Genomic DNA, 17469 nt, shown 5'->3' with positions numbered 1-17469 from the left:
AGAAGGAGGAGTTGGACAGAGTCGGTCAAGATGTAAACTTGGGTTGCATGCCTATTCGGCCATATTGTCCATTTGATAGATCGGAGGTAGAGTTGACATCGATGACGGAGACCGGCTCGTGGACATTGTACAATCTCAGTATATGAGTCCTCCGCCCAGGAATGTTTGGATCAACAACCGACGTAAGTGTATATATGGTATGCCTCAAAGCGACTTCCAGAAATGAGCAACAGCCTGAGTGGGCGGAGGTGGTGCGAACAAGTTGGACCAAGGCAAGACCTCGCCGCAACATTCCCGGTACGTGTTTCGCTTGAGGTGCAGGTGCGGTTCCTTCTCCCTTCTCTTCCTATCGAGAATCTTGGAGTGTCAGGACTTCGAGGAGGGGAAGTGATGGGGCCTGCGTGGTTCAGCGAGCCTGCGAATAGAAACAGAACAAATGGGCGTGCATTGACTGAGGAGCAGAAGAACATGATCGAGCAAGGCTGGTAAACTCGTGATAGCTTGCGCTTTTGATTCTTTTGGCAGTTGCTTCAGCCCCCCCATTTCAGTAGACCATGTACTAGAAAAGCTGCCTGATCTGCACTGACCGGTGTGACAATGCAAGTATGTCAAAGACCCCACGCGCTGTGTGATGATCCGATCTTATTTCTCCTGAAATGCTAGGCCTGATACCGAACGTGCTGTCTTGATTCCTCGGTACGAGATGCTTGAGGTGATATTCTGGTCTAGGTTTGGCAGGTGTATGGGAAGAATAATGTGGTCGTGACGAAGACGCGAGCGGCGCCTCCAATGTGTCGGCATTTCGCGACCCATGTATCCAGTCTCAACCCTCAAGAAAGTAAGGTAGACCGAAGACACCCACCTCCAAACGCCGTGTTTTGTGAACCCCTTTTCTTCAACCCAACATCTTAACCCTTCATCTCTTCGTCATCGTCTTCCGCCTCGAAGTCCTCATCATCATCTTCATCGTCGTCGTCAAATTGGTCACCGGCATCCTTGGATTTCTGCTCTGCTTCAGCCCAATCGATCTGCTTGCGGCGAGTGCGTCCCTGGACGATGTTGCTGAGGTCGATCTCCTCCATGTCTTCGTCTTCTGTTCTACGTTAGAACACCAGTCTGTCAAAGCTCGAGCGAACACCGTGGTGAAAAGACAGGGCGCGACGCTGTGGAATGTAGATCCAGGACGGACAGAATATACCTTCTTCTTCAACTTCGGGTTGCTGTCGCGAGCAAGACATCAGCACAGATCAAATGCCGTCCGTTGTATTGGGGATTTACCTCTTCAGCTGCGCTCTCCTCTTCAGAGTCGTCTTCTTCTTCCCCCACGTCCGGCTGCTCAACAGCCTTGCCTTTACCCTTACCCTTGTCGGTCACTTCACTTCCACTTTGGGGGAGAGTCTCGCCGTTCGTGCTCGCCGACATGGTTAAAGCGTGGAAAAGTGGTGATTAAACTTGTCTAGACAGGAGAACAGAGGTGGGAAAGCTGTACAGAGTACGGAGTAGTGGTGAAGGGTAATGTTAAATACGAGTAATTCAACCACAAGCCCGAATTCGCGGATTCGCGCAACTCGCGCCTCCAAGTCGCGCCAAGACCCAGATTCCCGCTGCCCTAGCGTGGGTTGGACAAGGGTCTAGATCACGTGCATGCAAGTCTACGATTGGTTTTGGACTGTCAATTGACGCATCCTTGAAGATCTAGAGTTGAGCCAGGGAGAGCGGGATGGATGTGCCAGTCGCAGCAAATGTCCTCGGCGTGACAGGAGCAATATGCTGGTCTGTTCAGGTATGTTGTCCTACCTGTGGAAAAAGCCGGAGCTCATATCTGCCCTCCAGCTCATTCCACAAATCATCATCAATTATCGCCGGCATGACACGACCGGCCTGCAACCAACCATGATGCTGCTCTGGGCTTGCGCAGGTATTCCATTAGGAGTGTACAACATTGTGGAAAACTTCAACGTGGCGTTGCGCATCCAGCCGCAGATTCTGACGTTCCTCAGCCTGGTGACCTGGATCCAATGCAAGTACTATGGGAATAAGTGGCCCTGGACCAAGTCTGCCGCCATTGTCACTCCAGTAGCCGCTGTTATGGGCGGCATTGAATGTGGACTGGTGTTTGCATTGAGGAGAGGAAGAGATAACCATGTGGACTGGCCCGTCACCTTCATGGCAGTGTTGTCGGCCTGTCTGCTTTGCGCCGGCGTCTTGAGGCATTACTGGGACATTTACAAAGAAAGGACGGTCAGAGGCATCTCATTTATTTTTGTGGGAATCGATGCCATGGGTGATTTAACCTCGTTGATTTCGGTTTGCTTTCAACCCCATCTGGATATACTGGGACTGGTCATCTATGGATCTGAACTTGTCTTGTGGCTCGGGGTCTTTGCATGTGGAGGATACTGTAAGACACCACACCAGTCTCCTGATCGGTATGTGCTGCTGATGATTTCTCCTTCTTTTCTAGTCAATTTTCGACCTTGGCTGCAGCGGCAGATGGAAAAGCGCGGATGCGGGAATGCGCGAAATGAGACAAACATGAGAGGAAGCCGTCACGATCCGGATGATCTCCAGCGGACTTCGTCTCGGCAGTCATCGCAGTCTTCACACTCTTCGAGTACGACAGTGTTCCGAACTGCATCCGCCAGGGAGCTTGAAGGGGATGGGCGGAGTTCGCAAGGGTCAGTGAGAATGCGGACAGTTACGTTGAATCCAGACGCTTGAAATTTCTAGAGCAGTAGAGTATCCATAGATGGCTGGATGGTTGGGCTGCATGAGGTGGTTGCCGGGAGAACTGCAGGTGGGAGGTGGGAATTGCAAATGCCAGGGTTCAGGCAATATTCCACCCAATAATTTTCTGCCCCACAGCGCAGTTTGCAGTTCAGCCTTGCCAGACAGAATCCAACCGAATATGGAAGAGTGGTATGACGTATGGCATCGAGCGGCAGCTCTCACCACCTCGATTGTCCAGCAATGCCTTCACCGCAGGCGCAATTCACGGATGCGGCTAGAAAAAGGCAGATTCTGAGAGTTAATTCGTGCAGCTTCATCTCCAGATCTCCCGGCTACGCGCAGGCACGTGAAGGTGCCAGTGACTGCTGGACCACCGCGTGTGGAGATCGAGTTTCTTCTGGCTGTGCGCTGAATGTTCCATCGCCTTCCGCAGCCTTCTCTATCACCGCGCAACCGCCAAGCCCCATACAAACTCTCTCACCTGCGAGACTTCATAAAGCCCTGACGCACTCTCACACCTTTTCCACTCTCCAGACACAGAAAGAAATCATACACACTCATACTCTTGAACAAAGTCTTCAAAAGACTTTACTTTAATCCCTTCCCTCTCACGACACTTCATCCACATATCCTCATATCCTCCAGTCAACATGGCTCCAGCCATCGGTATCGATCTAGGTACAACCTACTCATGTGTCGGCATCTACAGAGATGACCGCATTGAGATCATTGCCAATGACCAGGGCAACCGCACAACTCCTTCCTTTGTCGCGTTCACAGACACTGAACGTCTCATCGGTGACGCAGCCAAGAACCAAGTCGCCATGAACCCTCACAACACAGTCTTCGACGCCAAGCGACTGATCGGCCGGAAATTCACTGATGCTGAGGTTCAGTCCGATCTCAAGCACTTCCCCTTCAAAGTCATTGACAAAGGCGGCAAGCCTGTCATTGAGGTGGAGTTCAAAGGCGAGAACAAGCAATTCACACCTGAAGAGATCTCCTCCATGGTCCTGACCAAGATGAGAGAGACTGCCGAGTCATACCTTGGTGGCACCGTCAACAGCGCTGTCATCACCGTCCCTGCATACTTCAACGACTCGCAACGTCAAGCCACCAAGGATGCCGGTCTGATTGCCGGTCTCAATGTCCTGCGTATCATCAACGAGCCCACAGCCGCTGCCATTGCCTACGGTCTTGACAAGAAGGCCGAGGGCGAGCGCAACGTCCTCATTTTCGATCTTGGTGGTGGCACATTCGATGTCTCCCTCTTGACCATCGAAGAGGGTATCTTTGAAGTCAAGGCAACCGCCGGTGACACTCACTTGGGTGGTGAGGACTTCGACAACCGTCTAGTCAACCACTTCGTCCAAGAATTCAAGCGAAAGCACAAGCGTGACTTGAGCTCCAACCCTCGGGCTTTGCGTCGTCTCCGGACTGCATGCGAACGTGCCAAGCGCACTCTCTCTTCTTCGGCTCAGACCTCCATTGAAATCGACTCTCTATACGAGGGCATTGATTTCTACACCTCCATCACCCGTGCTCGATTCGAAGAGCTTTGCCAGGACCTCTTCCGCTCCACCATGGAGCCCGTCGAGCGTGTCCTCCGCGACTCCAAGATCGACAAATCCTCCGTCCACGAGATCGTCTTGGTCGGTGGTTCCACCCGTATCCCCAGAATCCAGAAGCTGGTTTCCGACTTCTTCAACGGCAAGGAGCCCAACAAGTCGATCAACCCTGATGAGGCTGTCGCCTACGGTGCCGCAGTCCAAGCCGCCATTCTGTCTGGTGACACCTCATCCAAGTCCACCAACGACATCTTGCTTCTCGATGTTGCGCCATTGTCTCTTGGTATTGAGACTGCTGGTGGTGTCATGACTCCTCTCATCAAGCGTAACACCACCATTCCCACGAAGAAGTCCGAGACCTTCTCCACCTTCTCCGACAACCAGCCCGGCGTGCTCATTCAAGTCTACGAGGGTGAGCGTGCCCGTACCAAGGACAACAACCTGCTCGGCAAGTTCGAACTCTCTGGCATTCCCCCGGCGCCACGTGGTGTTCCCCAGATTGAGGTCACCTTCGATCTTGATGCCAACGGTATCATGAACGTCTCGGCTGTCGAGAAGGGTACTGGCAAGTCCAACAAGATTGTCATCAGCAACGACAAGGGCCGTCTTTCCAAGGAAGATATCGAGCGCATGTTGTCGGATGCCGAGAAGTACAAGGCCGAAGACGAGGCCGAGGCTGCTCGTATCTCTGCCAAGAACGGTCTCGAATCCTACGCCTACTCCCTCAAGAACACCCTGTCGGATTCCAAGGTTGACGAGAAGCTTGATGCTTCGGACAAGGAGAAGCTCAAGGCCGAGATTGACAAGACCATCTCTTGGCTCGACGAGAACCAGACCGCCACCAAGGATGAGTATGAATCTCAACAGAAGGAACTCGAGGGTGTTGCCAGCCCCATCATGATGAAGTTCTACGGTGCCGGCGGTGCTCCAGGTGGCGTGCCAGGTGGTGCTCCAGGTGGATTCCCGGGCGCCGGTGCTGGCCCTGCTCCAGGTGGTGATGATGGCCCAACCGTTGAGGAGGTTGACTAAATGCCTCCCGCACACTAAACAAAAGCAACTGAGCGATTGTTTCCTTGTGTCAGTCAAATCGGCGTTGGCGTTATCCCATGGACATGGATGGTGGTGATTCCTTGCATGGCATAGATTCTTCGGCATGAATATCGATTGCTTGGTCATGACTTCTCTGCAGATGAAGGCCAGAGAATGTATGGGCCTCAGAATAGCTTTTCAATGAAATGAATTCAAAAATAATCCATTGTTCCACTTTGCAGCATTATACGTAGAGTTTCGAGGGATATTTCCGATGGCGATATCATGTAGAGTCGACTGGTGTGCACACCCGAGTTAACCTACTAGCATGCAACTCGTCGGGTACATCGGATGTACTCCGTACTCCCTTATTTATTACGTGTTATGCACCAAGTATGTGCTAGTATCCTCACCAGTTGATGCATATGAGGTGCTGAAAAGACTTTGTCAATTTAACGCATGAACTGGTCCTCAAATGACACTCCAATCCATATACCACACTCTCCGAACCACAATGATGCTCCCTGGAGGGAGGATAATGTCAGGACACATGTTCGGGACTACTCACTATTCAGGAACCGCCATGGTCAGTGTACTCCGTAGAAGCTTGAAGATAGGTGGAAGTGTGGAAGTGGATGTATGTATGTATCCAACCGGCGAAAGCCACTATATGAAGGAAGGCGTAGTATATACCTCTACTAATGCATGTACCTTCCATCTTCTACAGTAGGCCCCGGAACCACCTCCTTCCTCGCTATCTGCTTCACCGCTGCAGAAGAGTATCAACTCAGGCTCGAGTGGTTGTTAGTGCGCAAAGGAATGACCATGACCATGACCCCCTATAGCAAGTCACAAGTCACAGGACTGCCGTGTAGACCGCTAAGGCACGAGTATCAGTATCATGCAGGTCAGCTTGCAGCAACAGCGTATCATGTGACGACCGTGCGGTGAATTACCTGAGATCAAGGTCAGCCAGCGCTTCCTTGGTTGAAAAAATAGGACGATATATATTATTGTTCCGGAATTTGTCTTCAACGTTGACCAGCCTCGGCCTCTAGACCTTCTGCCATACCAAACCACCACCGGGGTGGGGCAGTGGTATAAGCCCTGAACAACTGGTGTCCATGCCTCATCAGAGAGCGGTTGGACTCGAAAACGGGCGTTCGGAAGAACCTCAGCCAAAGACCATGGAGGGTAACATCTCTGTGCAGGTTGGGGTTTCGCTCCCTTGGACCTCAGGTCGATTGGACTCATCATCTAATCTGGTCTGGGCTTCAAGGAAGAGTTTTTGATGATTGGGAGGACGGTAGAGTTTTGTTTTTGTGTCAAAGTGACACTGTGTTTGTGTGCCCTCAAGGCTGTGAATGAATGACCTTGGCGACGAGGCAGTTCAGAGCTTCAGTGCAGTGCCATGTGTTGGTAGCATGGCTGGTGTGAAAGGCACATAGATGCACGTGTGTGTTTCTTGTTGAGCTCCTAGGAATATCTGGGAGCATCGCTTCATTTGAGCCAGACGGCCACGACAGAGTCGACCCAGGAGATCTGGTACAAGGAGATTCAATCACTCAAGGGCAGCCTTGATATGGATATTGATATCTTATTGCTCACCGATAGGACATGGGACGTCTGGTACTGGAAAGGGGAAAGATCTTTCTCTCTCTTCAACGCCAGGAGGAGAAAACTGGGGCGATGCAGCTCTTATCAAACTCGACCCTGAGCCCATCCTCATCCTTTCACACACATTGGAGGAGAGGTACAGGCAAGGGCTGAGAGCCATTGGAGCGGAACAGCGTTTATCGCATCCTTCCATTGCCCTCGAGCTCGAGCATCTTCGATGATGACAGGACTTCAGGCTTCAGGGCTCAGAGGTGGGCTGTACGAGTATCAACTGACGAAGAACCAACAACCCACAGCCCACGGAACCCCTCGGCCCCTCCACCCCTCCACCCCTCTTTGTCTCGCGCACTTTTCCGGCCAGTGCCACTATTCAACACGGAGGATGGTGCAATCAAAGACCTATATAAAGGGCGTGGCCCTCCCTGACAGCTCTGCTTATGTTTCTCTGTTTTACTGTTTCTCTGGACCTTTTTCTCAGAAACATAGCCGTCTGCCGCCTACTGACTTCGCATCTCACCCAGTCACCTCGACAACATCTCTGTTTCGACAATTCTTCACGTAGTTCCCTCTCCAGACCTCTCAAATACCACCATGCTGACTTGTTCAGGTCTGTTGGAACCGCACCAAGTAAAGCTCACTCCAAAAGATGGAGGACGTCATGTCATCCCATCGCTCGGTTGAGAGTTATCATGGTCAAGGTACTTTTGACACTAGGAGTGTCTGTGCATGAACCGGTGTTCGCAGCTTCCTGCCAGGAGTCTGCCATCCAACCCGTCCATGATGTATCCCCATATCCATGGCTGGATGCTGGACGCTGGACGGGAGATGGCCCTCCTGGATTGTGGAAGTGCGTTCTGAGACTATACGGTTGAACTTGACTCTGGATAATACCAGCGGAAGGATCATGCTCTTCTCCCTCTTCCAGGTTGCCCATGGAACCATTCTCCTAACGCAATGCAGGTCTCTCACAATGTCGCCACCTATCGCCACCTACAATGACTTTGAAGGCGGATTCGCTGCCACCAAAGAACTGAAGGGCGTGCCCGAGATCAAGAAATTGACTCTCAACGGCAATGCCAATGCCAACGACAATGGCACGCACACCAAGCTTTTGGACGACTTCGGCGGCAAATGGGATGCTTTCAAATTCGCTCCCATCCGCGAGTCTCAGGTCTCTCGAGCCATGACTCGCCGCTACTTTGCCGACCTCGACCGGTACGCCGAATCGGACGTGGTCATTGTCGGTGCCGGCTCTTGTGGGCTTTCCACCGCCTACACTCTGGCAAAGGCCCGTCCAGACCTCAAGATCGCCATCATCGAGGCTTCCGTGTCGCCCGGTGGCGGCTGCTGGCTCGGCGGGCAACTCTTCTCCGCCATGGTGTTGCGCAAGCCGGCCGAGGAATTCTTGAACGACATTGGCGTCCCCTACGAAGACGAGGGCAACTATGTTGTGGTCAAGCACGCGGCATTGTTCATGAGCACCTTGATGAGCAAGGTTCTGGCCATGCCCAACGTCAAGCTGTTCAACGCCACCTGCGTCGAAGACTTGGTGACTCGTCCGGCTGCGGACGGAGGAGTCAGAGTGGTGGGTGTGGTGACCAACTGGACTCTGGTCACCTTGCACCACGACAACCACAGCTGCATGGATCCCAAGTGAGTCTGACCTGGTCGACAGACCTTGACTGCAGACCAAACACTGACGCATTGTCTCTAGCACCATCAACGCCCCGCTCGTGATCAGTACCACCGGCCACGATGGTCCCTTCGGAGCCTTCTGCGCCAAACGTCTGGTCAGCATGAACGCCATTGAGAAATTGGGTGGTATGCGTGCGCTCGACATGAACCGTGCAGAGGATGCCATTGTCAAGGGCACTCGTGAGGTCTCTCCCGGTCTGATCATGGGAGGCATGGAACTCAGTGAGCTTGACGGCGCCAACCGCATGGGACCTACCTTTGGGGCCATGGTCTTGAGCGGTGTCAAGGCTGCTGAGGAGGCGCTCAAGGTGTTCGAGACCCGCAAGGCCGAATGCGCAGAGTAGTCGAGATGCTGAGATGCTGAGGTGTTGAAGTGTTGCCCTGCTGCATCGTCGTACTGAACTGGGACTGCCCAGCTGCCATTCCTTTAACAAGTCGTCGCAACTACTACGTAGTCATACAACCCGAGGCTTGATTCACATTTTCCCTACATAACCGTATATTTCAGTGTTTTGGAATCACCTTCGTACTCCGTATTGCGTGCTGTAACCTCCATTGGGCTTTGCCTCGTGTAAGTTGCCGTTTCGGGAAGGCATCATTGCGACCCAGTATTAGCAATTAATATATCCATCCTGCGTCAAACTAACCAGCTACCTATTTGTCATTGGTATACAATTTCAGCATCCATGTCAGTCTTTCGAATATCTCGGATCGGGCAGCAGGGATCATCATGGCCGGGAAAACAGGGACTACGGAGAGGACGCCACTGATATCGACGCCCTCCTCTTCCGACGCAGCCACGGCAACATCGGATGAGGAGGCGAGAGAACTGCTGCGTCGGTCGTCGACGTCGACGTCTCCGGGGGTCGCCGAGAAGCTTTCAGCGGTCCGGGGCAGCTTAGTATGCATTTCAGTCTGGGTCTTGATCTTCATCCTGACCAGCAATGTGTCCCTCATCACCACGATTCAGTCGCCCATTGCGATCGATCTCGATGCGTCGACCGAGGTGACCTGGTTTACCTCGATCTATCTCATCGCCGTCACCAGCATCACCCCGATCGCGGGTCGGATCATGGCCATCTTCACCCCGCGAGTCTATCTCCTCGCCTCCATCGTCGTGCAGGCATGTGGCCTGCTGATCACGTCTCAGGCCAGATCGCTCGCGGTGTTCCTGGTCGGTCGGGCCGTGGCGGGTGTCGGAAGTGCCTCTATCACCCCGGTGGCCTTCATCCTGGTGACGGAGCTGACTAGTGTGCGACGAAGAGGGCTTTTCTTTGGATGTATCAACACGGGATATACCGTCGGCGTGGCATGTGGTGCCATCGTCGCCGGCGCTCTCGAACCACTGGTCGGATGGCGAGCTGTCTTCTGGCTCCAGATCCCCTTCTCCTTGTCGGTCGCAACCCTGGCCTTCTTTGCCATCCCTCGGCCTCGGGATCGGACCAAGACGTCTCCTGGCCCGGCTGACCAGACATCGCTTGCCCAGAAGCTGTCACAGATTGATTACTTGGGGATCATCACGCTGATTGCAGCCGTGGTTCTTCTGCTCTACAGCTTATCCTCGCCGGAAATCAAGGTCACCCCCATCATCCTATCGGTGACGTCTCTCATCTTGTTCGTCCTAGTCGAAGCCAAGTGGGCGCAGGAGCCCATTGTGCCGACCGCGGTGCTGCGATCCCGAGGCAATCTCCTCTCCGGCATTGCCACCGTCGGGGTCATGATGGCCCGCTGGGGCGTGCTGTTCTACACCCCGACCTATGTGCTCACACTGCGAGGCTGGTCCCAAGCCAGCGCGGGACTCACACTGATCCCCACGAACCTGGGGTTTGGGATCGGTGGCTTGTTGGCCGGGTGGCTACACATCCGGCGGTCCATGTCATTCTACATTTCGTGTCTGGTGGCGTTCGGCCTGTTCAGCCTGTCCATGTTTACGGTTTCGTGGATCTCGACGCCCGACTCCAACATCTACGTCGACCTCGTGGTCTTGTTTTTCAACGGATTCATTGCCGGCGCGCTGCTGAACTATTCCCTGGCGCACGTGCTACATCTGACCCATCCGGCCACGCACATCATCGTCATCCCGTTGAATGCCATGTTCCGCAGTCTCTCGGGATCCTTTGGCTCGTCCATCTCGGGCGGCTTGTTCCTCCGTACCCTGCAGCAATCGCTGCAAGACGGATTCGACGCCCGTGGCATCACCGGCAAAGCCCGGCTCATCCGGCAGCTGCTCGGCACGCCCATCCTTGTCCAGAGACTCCAGGGCGTGGATAGAGAGGTCGCCATGCTCGGTTATGAGACCGCCTTCAAGAAAATGTACCTGGCCGGCGGCTTTCTGGCTGTCGCCGTCCTCCTGGTCCAGGCCGGCACCGGGTGGACAGCCCCCGACATTCTCAAGGAAGAAGAGGGCGGCTCTGCTTCTGCTGGATCTGTTCGTGACCACGACGGTGTCGTCTCGCCCACACTCTCGAGGGAGACAGAGATAAGCTGAGCCGACGATACGGAGTACTCCGTACAAATGGCTATTTGCTTTGTATTCTGTATATATGCGATGCGCCAGTTCTATCTGTTACAAGAACGTACAAGAATGCATGAACAAGTAACAGTTGAGCGAGGCGTCAACTACCATAGACATAGACATAGACACAGCCTGGCCCGAGGGGGTTGCATACCCTAGATAGATTAGAATTGATGCATCAAGTCTTGCATACCTTGGCTAGATTGGAATTAATGCATCAAGTCTCGAAAGATGTCAAACTTAGGCACTAAACTTAGGCATTCCCAGCCTTGTTCTTTAACCAGAAGTGTGACGGTTATATACACCAAGTGGCTAGTTCACGAGTGAACTAGTTACTTTGTCCTTCTTGGCGACTGTCGTGGTGTAACAATTCGGGTCAACCGTGACAAGAAGACTGGTTTAGGTGCTATCTATACTATACTATATAGTATGCGCTCCCCCCTACGACCCTTGGATAGAGAATATAGAAGATTTCAACCCTCATTTGACAAGATAAAGGTCAAAATCACAACCGACCAACGATTGCATGCCATATACCGTAATACTCTCACAACCGACCAACGATCGCATGCCACATAGCGTAATACTCTCCGCAGTGAAAATGCCTGAGGGCGATTTGAAAGGATCGGTTGTCGTGGGCATCTAGAGAAGTGCAGGTCTTACTCCGGAAAGCCATGTCTCGTCTTATAACAGGCTTCCACAGTATAGGTGGCTATTCATAAAAATCGGCATGAACTTAGCAGTCTCGGTCTGTCAAATGAAGGTTGAAATGTTCCATGTCCTCTATCAAAGGGCCGCAGGGAGAACGTATACTATATAGTATAGATAACACGTCTAAACCCGCCTTCTGGTTAAATTTAGCACAAGGCTGGTAATGCCTAAGTTAGTGCCCTAAGCCTAAGTTTGACACCGTCGAATTGAGGTTTCTCTTTCGCTCGTAATATCGTCGGAGGTGGAGGTTTCGATTCTTTTGATTACATCGATATGCTTACTCGGATCGCACCACGCCAGGCCCCAACCAGCCTGGTAATTTATCCTCCAGCTGGGCGCGATACGACTCCAATATGCAAAGCCCGTGACGATCTCCTTCTGCTTCGCCCTGTGCGTCGGTTTCGCTCTTCAGGTCCTTGGGTCCGACCTTAGCGGGTTTTTCGTCCTCGTTCGCCTCGTCAACATTCAACTTATATAATCTCTCGTCCCTTAGACATTTCATGTAGCATGTCGCGAATGTGAGGAGCGACTCCGGCATCGATGGCCTTTTGCATGGCTTCTTGTAACTCCTGCTCCGACCCTGCCTTCCTCTCGGCCGTGTCAGGCACGTTTTGAGTCTCGTTAAAAACCATCGTCACCAAAGCATCGATACAGTTGATGAAGCTTTCGACCACGGGCGCCACTGTGGCCAGAATGACGAGAGTCGACCGACAATCGCGCACTGCGCGCTCAGCAGCCTGCCAGTCTTGACTAGCAATATTCTTGCTCCAAATCAAATATAGGAGAGTGACACCGGCTTGAAACTCGAAAATGGTCTGGCCGAGATGACATGTCAGCCTGATAACATAAACATAATGGCGTGATGGCGCCAGAAAGCCAAGGGGCGGATGTATACTCACATCAATCCACTGCGGAGCCAGCTGATGACTCTTCTGAACCTTGCGAAAGGCATGGCAGGTGGCACAACAGGCATTGAAGAGGCTTACGACCATTTCCGCGGCGGTGGCGGTGGCGGTGACGATGCCGTACATGCTATACAGTTGGACTTCAAGTACAGCACAGCCACGTCGTAACCACAATGAGCTGAAATACCCTTCTTCGTCGTCTTTTCTGTAGAGCACAAGTAAGAATTAGTCTCCGGCTTTCAAACTTCCATCATGCACCGCTCAATCTGGCCTTTCTTACCCCCTGACAAAAGCTTCCGACTGTCTTTCCCAATCCTTAATCTCAACCAGCATGGATGTGATGAATGGCTTGGAATCTTCGGGTTTGAGCTGTGCTGAAGCGCACGTTATCTTGGACTGCAGGTGACGGAATTTGCACATGTGAATAAACATGCTCAGGTCGACGAGCCCAACTTCATGATCATATTCGGGGCAGTCTTGGAGCCATGGCAGCCAAGGCATTGTGAACAAGGTTGGAGAACAATGATCATACAAGGGTGAGCTTATGAAGGCTTCTGAAACGCAGACAGGGATGCGAAGAGTAGCACTGATCATTCGATCGATACTGTTCAGTGTTCACTCCATGTTAGCTCTGTGCGGGCGATGATGGGCTAGCTCAAGAACTTACGTGTAGATGCACGACCAAGCGCGAACTTTTGCGTCCAGCTCGTCCTTCTGGTCCGAAACTTCGAGTCGGTGAAACTGGTGTAGGGTGGCGAAACGCATGACAACCCCGCTGACATGGACGAGTCGCGATGTACTATCACCCAGGAGAACAAATATCAAATTCAATAGCTTAGCTTGTAGACGAGACAGTGGCGAAATATCGGGGTCGGAGATCTCGCCATCGGAGGATTCAATGTGTGAAATGAGCATTTCATGCTGGGCTCGTCTGGCACGGCTGTTGTACGGTTGGTGAATGCGTGAACCGATACCAAGGATCTGTAAAATCATGTCAACAACTTGACCCAAAATCAGAGGCATCAGCCTTGCTCGTACCATGGTTGCAACGAAGAGATGCCAGGATTTCTGGAAGTCATCGACAGAACGTCCACGTTCCTTCCAGACCAGGTAAGCTTGAGCGTATTCCTCAACAGTGAGAACAGGATAGCGAGGATGTATGACGTCAATGTAGGTCTGGAAGTGACTGGCCGCTTCCGTCAATGGGATTGACAACGTAGTTCGCCGTCCTGGGGACGTCCGGGTAGGGGTTAGATTGAGGGAGAGATCGAATCCACCGGGGAACGTTGGATTTTGAACGTCATTGTTGTCATTCTGGGGACTCTGGAAAGGGAAAGCAGTCATGAAATTCATATCCATAAGACTGGGGTCGTTAAAGGCCGTAATGTTGTTGATCCTGTCTGCAGGGGGGCTGAACGACGGCTGCGAGGCCGGTGCCTCCAAATTCTCCTGGGGTACTACGTACACATCGTATGTCAGCCCACTTGTCAAGCCTGTGTTTGAAGCTAAGTTTCTGTGGCTCTTTTGCTGACCTTGCCTGGATTCCAGGTTCATGACATGCTGCGACAATGAGTTGATGTAGGCAACGGGATAGAGCGCCAATTCATCCCTCTTCGCCGGGATACATTCTGCGTGAGAGTAAGCCGGTGTCACGTATAGAGTTTCGAAAGTTGATCTCGGTGATAACTTACCGCTGCCAGATGTTGCACAATTGTGGCAAGTCGGCTCCTTGCCATCACAGCGTTGCTTCCTCGTCCTGCATCTTTGACAGGCTTTTTTCTTTCGATTTCGTTGTCGGGCTCGAATATCGGCAGGCCGTCTGTCATAGTCAGCAGAAGCCATCTTGTCTGACTTGTTTATGTTGAGTAGGCCTAGTTGTCGTGGACGACATGCTGGGAGCACGATGATGATGTTGATAGGAATGACATGATCACGTGACCGTCAAAGATTGACCTGATTTGTACAAGTGAAAGATAAGAAGCAAGGCTGCAGAGGGTGGCCGGAGTTATGCGCGGATAGAGAACCGACACCTGCGCAGTAACATATAAGATGGACGATCTTGGGGGGGATGCCATCTTCCCCATCTTCCCAGCGCGATCACGATGAGAAACCAGGCTTACTCATACGTACAAGAACTATCTATGCCATCCTCCATCCTTTTGCTCACTTCTCTCTAACAAGAGGCGCGGCTGATCAGACCAAAATGAAGGACCTTTCGAAAGCCTTACTTGCGTCCCATCACTCGTTCAATAGCTGCCAGAATTGCAAGACATTTTTCATCCTCATATCGGCGAGTGACTAATTGAAGCCCTACCGGAGCATCCCGGTATGTCCCCGGATCATAGAGCTCATGGTTTCGCTTGTCTTCTGAGTTCATGGGTTGGTAGTCCGTCTCCGGCTGGTCCAGTGCCTGATCAACCACAGTGACCGGGAAAACGGCAGCTGGGTAGTCAAGTAGGTTCCACTGGCTCGTGTAGCTCCAATACTTTGAATGTCCATGTGCCGGGGCAGCACCAGGCCCTGCTGGGCAGAGGATAGCATCAACAATATGCCCATCTTTCTCCCCGGTGGCTTGCCAGTGGTCATTATAGGTATGCCAGTACTTGTCTCTTTCGGCCGTAAGCTATACAGAAAATCCGTGATTAGTTTGTGGCCATCATGCCTACGCGCGAAGAGTTCGATGCTCACCTGGTTCAGCTCTTCACGAGAGCGAGCTCGTACATTCTTGCTTTCCAGCATCCACTTGGACAGAGGAAGGGCCTCCTCATTTCCATCCGCCAGTATCTTTTTCAATCCTGCACCGCCGTCGCCATAGTAGAGGGACTGTGTCAGTTCCCAACCCCGGTCATGCTCCAGAGGTTCCCAGTCCACCACCGTGAATTGAGCTTTGTTCTTCTGGAGCATCGTCGCAACCTGGCGTAAAGCCCGTTGGACGGGTGGGTGAGGGTTCACGACTCCATCGGACCACATGATCGCAATTTTCAGGTGTTTTTGAAGCGTTATTTCCCTCCAAGGCAGTGGCACCAAAGTGACATCTTTATACCAAGGTTGTGAGTTCAGGTAAGTCGACATGAACAGCTCTAATCCGTATCGAGAGGTAGACAGAGGTCCATGTGAACCATTTATACTATACCCATGCATCAGTTCAAAGACTCTTTCAGGCTACCCCGTTTCATACCTGCTTGATCTAGGAACGCCACTTGCTGTTCCTCGTCGAGTGACGCGTCCGGAGGTTGGTTTGAATCCATATATACCCGTGTTTGCCGCTGGTACCCTGATCGAGCCCCCACTGTCTCCGCCGATACCCTAGGAAGGAATTAGACTTCTGGAGAGCTTGAGGAGTCTGAAGAAGAGCTCTACCAATATGCTGCCCCTCATCCTGATGAGCGCTGATTCCCCGCCAGAACTACCGCCCGGAGAGAGCTTCAGATTGTTTGGGTTAAGAGTCACGCCGTAGATATTTGAGGAGGTCTCAAGATGCATGAGAGACTGAGGTTGCGTCGTCCGCGCATGAAATACCGCGCCTGCTTCCCAAAGAACATCGTTCACCCCGCTTACTTCGTCCTTGATCGGCTTCAGTTCTCTTGTTCGCGACCATTTGTGGAAGGAGCAAACGTACCGGTTGGTTGTCAATACACGCAACAAGGGCACAGTTTGTCAAACGTCCGCGCATTCCATGATGCTCTTTGAGGGAAATCGGAAGCCCATGCAATGGGCCAATTGGTTGGTCGAGAGAGTCAAGGTATCTTGCTCGCTCCAGAGCAGTTTCAGGAAGAAGCTCTGTGACACAGTTGACCTGGTCGTTCGATTAGCAAGGTTGGGCATGTCAACCAGGTCGCTAGAAATACCAGCTGCTGCGCTAGTGCTGCCCTTCGTAGAAATGCTTTGGTAACTTGGACGCAAGAGAGCTGCTTATTTCGGAGTCTTGCCAATAATTCATCCACATCCAAAGATGTAATCGTGATCTCTTCATCAGTGAGAAAGTCGTAGGGCAGCTGCGTGACGTTCGGGGGCAGTGGATCTGGCAGTCGATCGAGGTCCAGAGGCGGCTCTATCACCGCGAGAGATTTGTCTCGAATGGCAATTGCCTTGGAAATTGGATTTCTTTCAATCATCGTGATGAGCAAGATCTGTGCAACGTGTCATCCGCGGTGATGCGAATATATCCCTTCTTTTCGTTTATTTTAACATGCACTTCTGGAAATAAGGGAAGGACAAAGCCCGACAGGTCTGGTGGGTTTTTTTCTGTCCGACTGCTCAAGCGTGTTCCTAGTAGTCAAACGGACTGGCTCATGCCAGGCAATAGCGCGAGAAGGACTGGGTGCATGATTTGCACTGGGATCCTACCCGACACCAAAAATATACTCTGCAAAAGCAGCCGGAATTCAACTCGCATTGCCAGAAAAGGCGATACACAGTTGGAGCGACTGGTCTAATTTGGTGTCCACTTCGGGAATACATTGTACGTTTTCGGCTTCATGTGTGCTGATAGCATTTGGATCTGGATCAAGGTCTCTGCCTCGTAGAAATTGGTGCGTCGCTTTGACAGAGGCACCAAGGAGGCTTAGGGGCTCATCGGATCTTACGCCCTAGCGCTTGACCAAGGTGGAGTGCTTCCCAGCTGGGTCTGGAATTGAAGTGCGGAGTCCGAATACTGCCAACGAGCTGATTCAAGTATCGGCCTTAACGGCCTTGGCCC

General features: G+C 52.2%; 9 protein-coding genes across 9 annotated transcripts; 4 read left to right on the top strand and 5 right to left on the bottom strand.

Annotated features, from left to right (window-relative positions):
- Positions 1 to 908: 908 nt before the first annotated feature.
- On the bottom strand, positions 909 to 1082 carry A1O3_00197 (uncharacterized protein; the record flags this gene model as incomplete). The annotated part of the gene is made up of 1 exon (XM_007730347.1): positions 909 to 1082. The coding sequence occupies one exon, from the start codon at positions 1080 to 1082 to the stop codon at positions 909 to 911; it is 174 nt and encodes a 57-aa protein (XP_007728537.1).
- A 124-nt stretch (positions 1083 to 1206) lies between these two features.
- A1O3_00196 (uncharacterized protein) lies at positions 1207 to 1422 on the bottom strand (the record flags this gene model as incomplete). Its single annotated transcript, XM_007730346.1, has 1 exon — positions 1207 to 1422. The coding sequence occupies one exon, from the start codon at positions 1420 to 1422 to the stop codon at positions 1207 to 1209; it is 216 nt and encodes a 71-aa protein (XP_007728536.1).
- A 471-nt stretch (positions 1423 to 1893) lies between these two features.
- A1O3_00195 (uncharacterized protein) lies at positions 1894 to 2528 on the top strand (the record flags this gene model as incomplete). Its single annotated transcript, XM_007730345.1, has 2 exons — positions 1894 to 2429; positions 2465 to 2528. 2 exons carry the CDS (start codon positions 1894 to 1896, stop codon positions 2526 to 2528), a joined length of 600 nt encoding a protein of 199 aa, XP_007728535.1.
- An 852-nt stretch (positions 2529 to 3380) lies between these two features.
- Positions 3381 to 5327, top strand: A1O3_00194 (hsp70-like protein; the record flags this gene model as incomplete). The annotated part of the gene is made up of 1 exon (XM_007730344.1): positions 3381 to 5327. One exon carries the CDS (start codon positions 3381 to 3383, stop codon positions 5325 to 5327), a length of 1947 nt encoding a protein of 648 aa, XP_007728534.1.
- Positions 5328 to 7914: 2587 nt separating this feature from the next.
- On the top strand, positions 7915 to 8983 carry A1O3_00193 (thiazole biosynthetic enzyme, mitochondrial; the record flags this gene model as incomplete). The annotated part of the gene is made up of 2 exons (XM_007730343.1): positions 7915 to 8597; positions 8659 to 8983. 2 exons carry the CDS (start codon positions 7915 to 7917, stop codon positions 8981 to 8983), a joined length of 1008 nt encoding a protein of 335 aa, XP_007728533.1.
- Positions 8984 to 9369: 386 nt separating this feature from the next.
- Positions 9370 to 11127, top strand: A1O3_00192 (uncharacterized protein; the record flags this gene model as incomplete). The annotated part of the gene is made up of 1 exon (XM_007730342.1): positions 9370 to 11127. The coding sequence occupies one exon, from the start codon at positions 9370 to 9372 to the stop codon at positions 11125 to 11127; it is 1758 nt and encodes a 585-aa protein (XP_007728532.1).
- A 1208-nt stretch (positions 11128 to 12335) lies between these two features.
- On the bottom strand, positions 12336 to 13271 carry A1O3_00191 (uncharacterized protein; the record flags this gene model as incomplete). Its single annotated transcript, XM_007730341.1, has 3 exons — positions 12336 to 12680; positions 12765 to 12975; positions 13051 to 13271. 3 exons carry the CDS (start codon positions 13269 to 13271, stop codon positions 12336 to 12338), a joined length of 777 nt encoding a protein of 258 aa, XP_007728531.1.
- Positions 13272 to 13433: 162 nt separating this feature from the next.
- Positions 13434 to 14612, bottom strand: A1O3_00190 (uncharacterized protein; the record flags this gene model as incomplete). The annotated part of the gene is made up of 2 exons (XM_007730340.1): positions 13434 to 14398; positions 14462 to 14612. 2 exons carry the CDS (start codon positions 14610 to 14612, stop codon positions 13434 to 13436), a joined length of 1116 nt encoding a protein of 371 aa, XP_007728530.1.
- A 382-nt stretch (positions 14613 to 14994) lies between these two features.
- A1O3_00189 (uncharacterized protein) lies at positions 14995 to 16885 on the bottom strand (the record flags this gene model as incomplete). The annotated part of the gene is made up of 6 exons (XM_007730339.1): positions 14995 to 15393; positions 15459 to 15897; positions 15949 to 16076; positions 16131 to 16343; positions 16390 to 16566; positions 16619 to 16885. 6 exons carry the CDS (start codon positions 16883 to 16885, stop codon positions 14995 to 14997), a joined length of 1623 nt encoding a protein of 540 aa, XP_007728529.1.
- Positions 16886 to 17469: the final 584 nt, after the last annotated feature.

Source organism: Capronia epimyces (assembly GCF_000585565.1).
Source record: "Capronia epimyces CBS 606.96 chromosome Unknown aczIQ-supercont1.1, whole genome shotgun sequence".
Lineage (NCBI taxonomy): Eukaryota > Fungi > Ascomycota > Eurotiomycetes > Chaetothyriales > Herpotrichiellaceae > Capronia > Capronia epimyces.
Note: the sequence above shows the minus strand (reverse complement) of the source record. Positions and strands in the feature narration are given on the sequence as shown.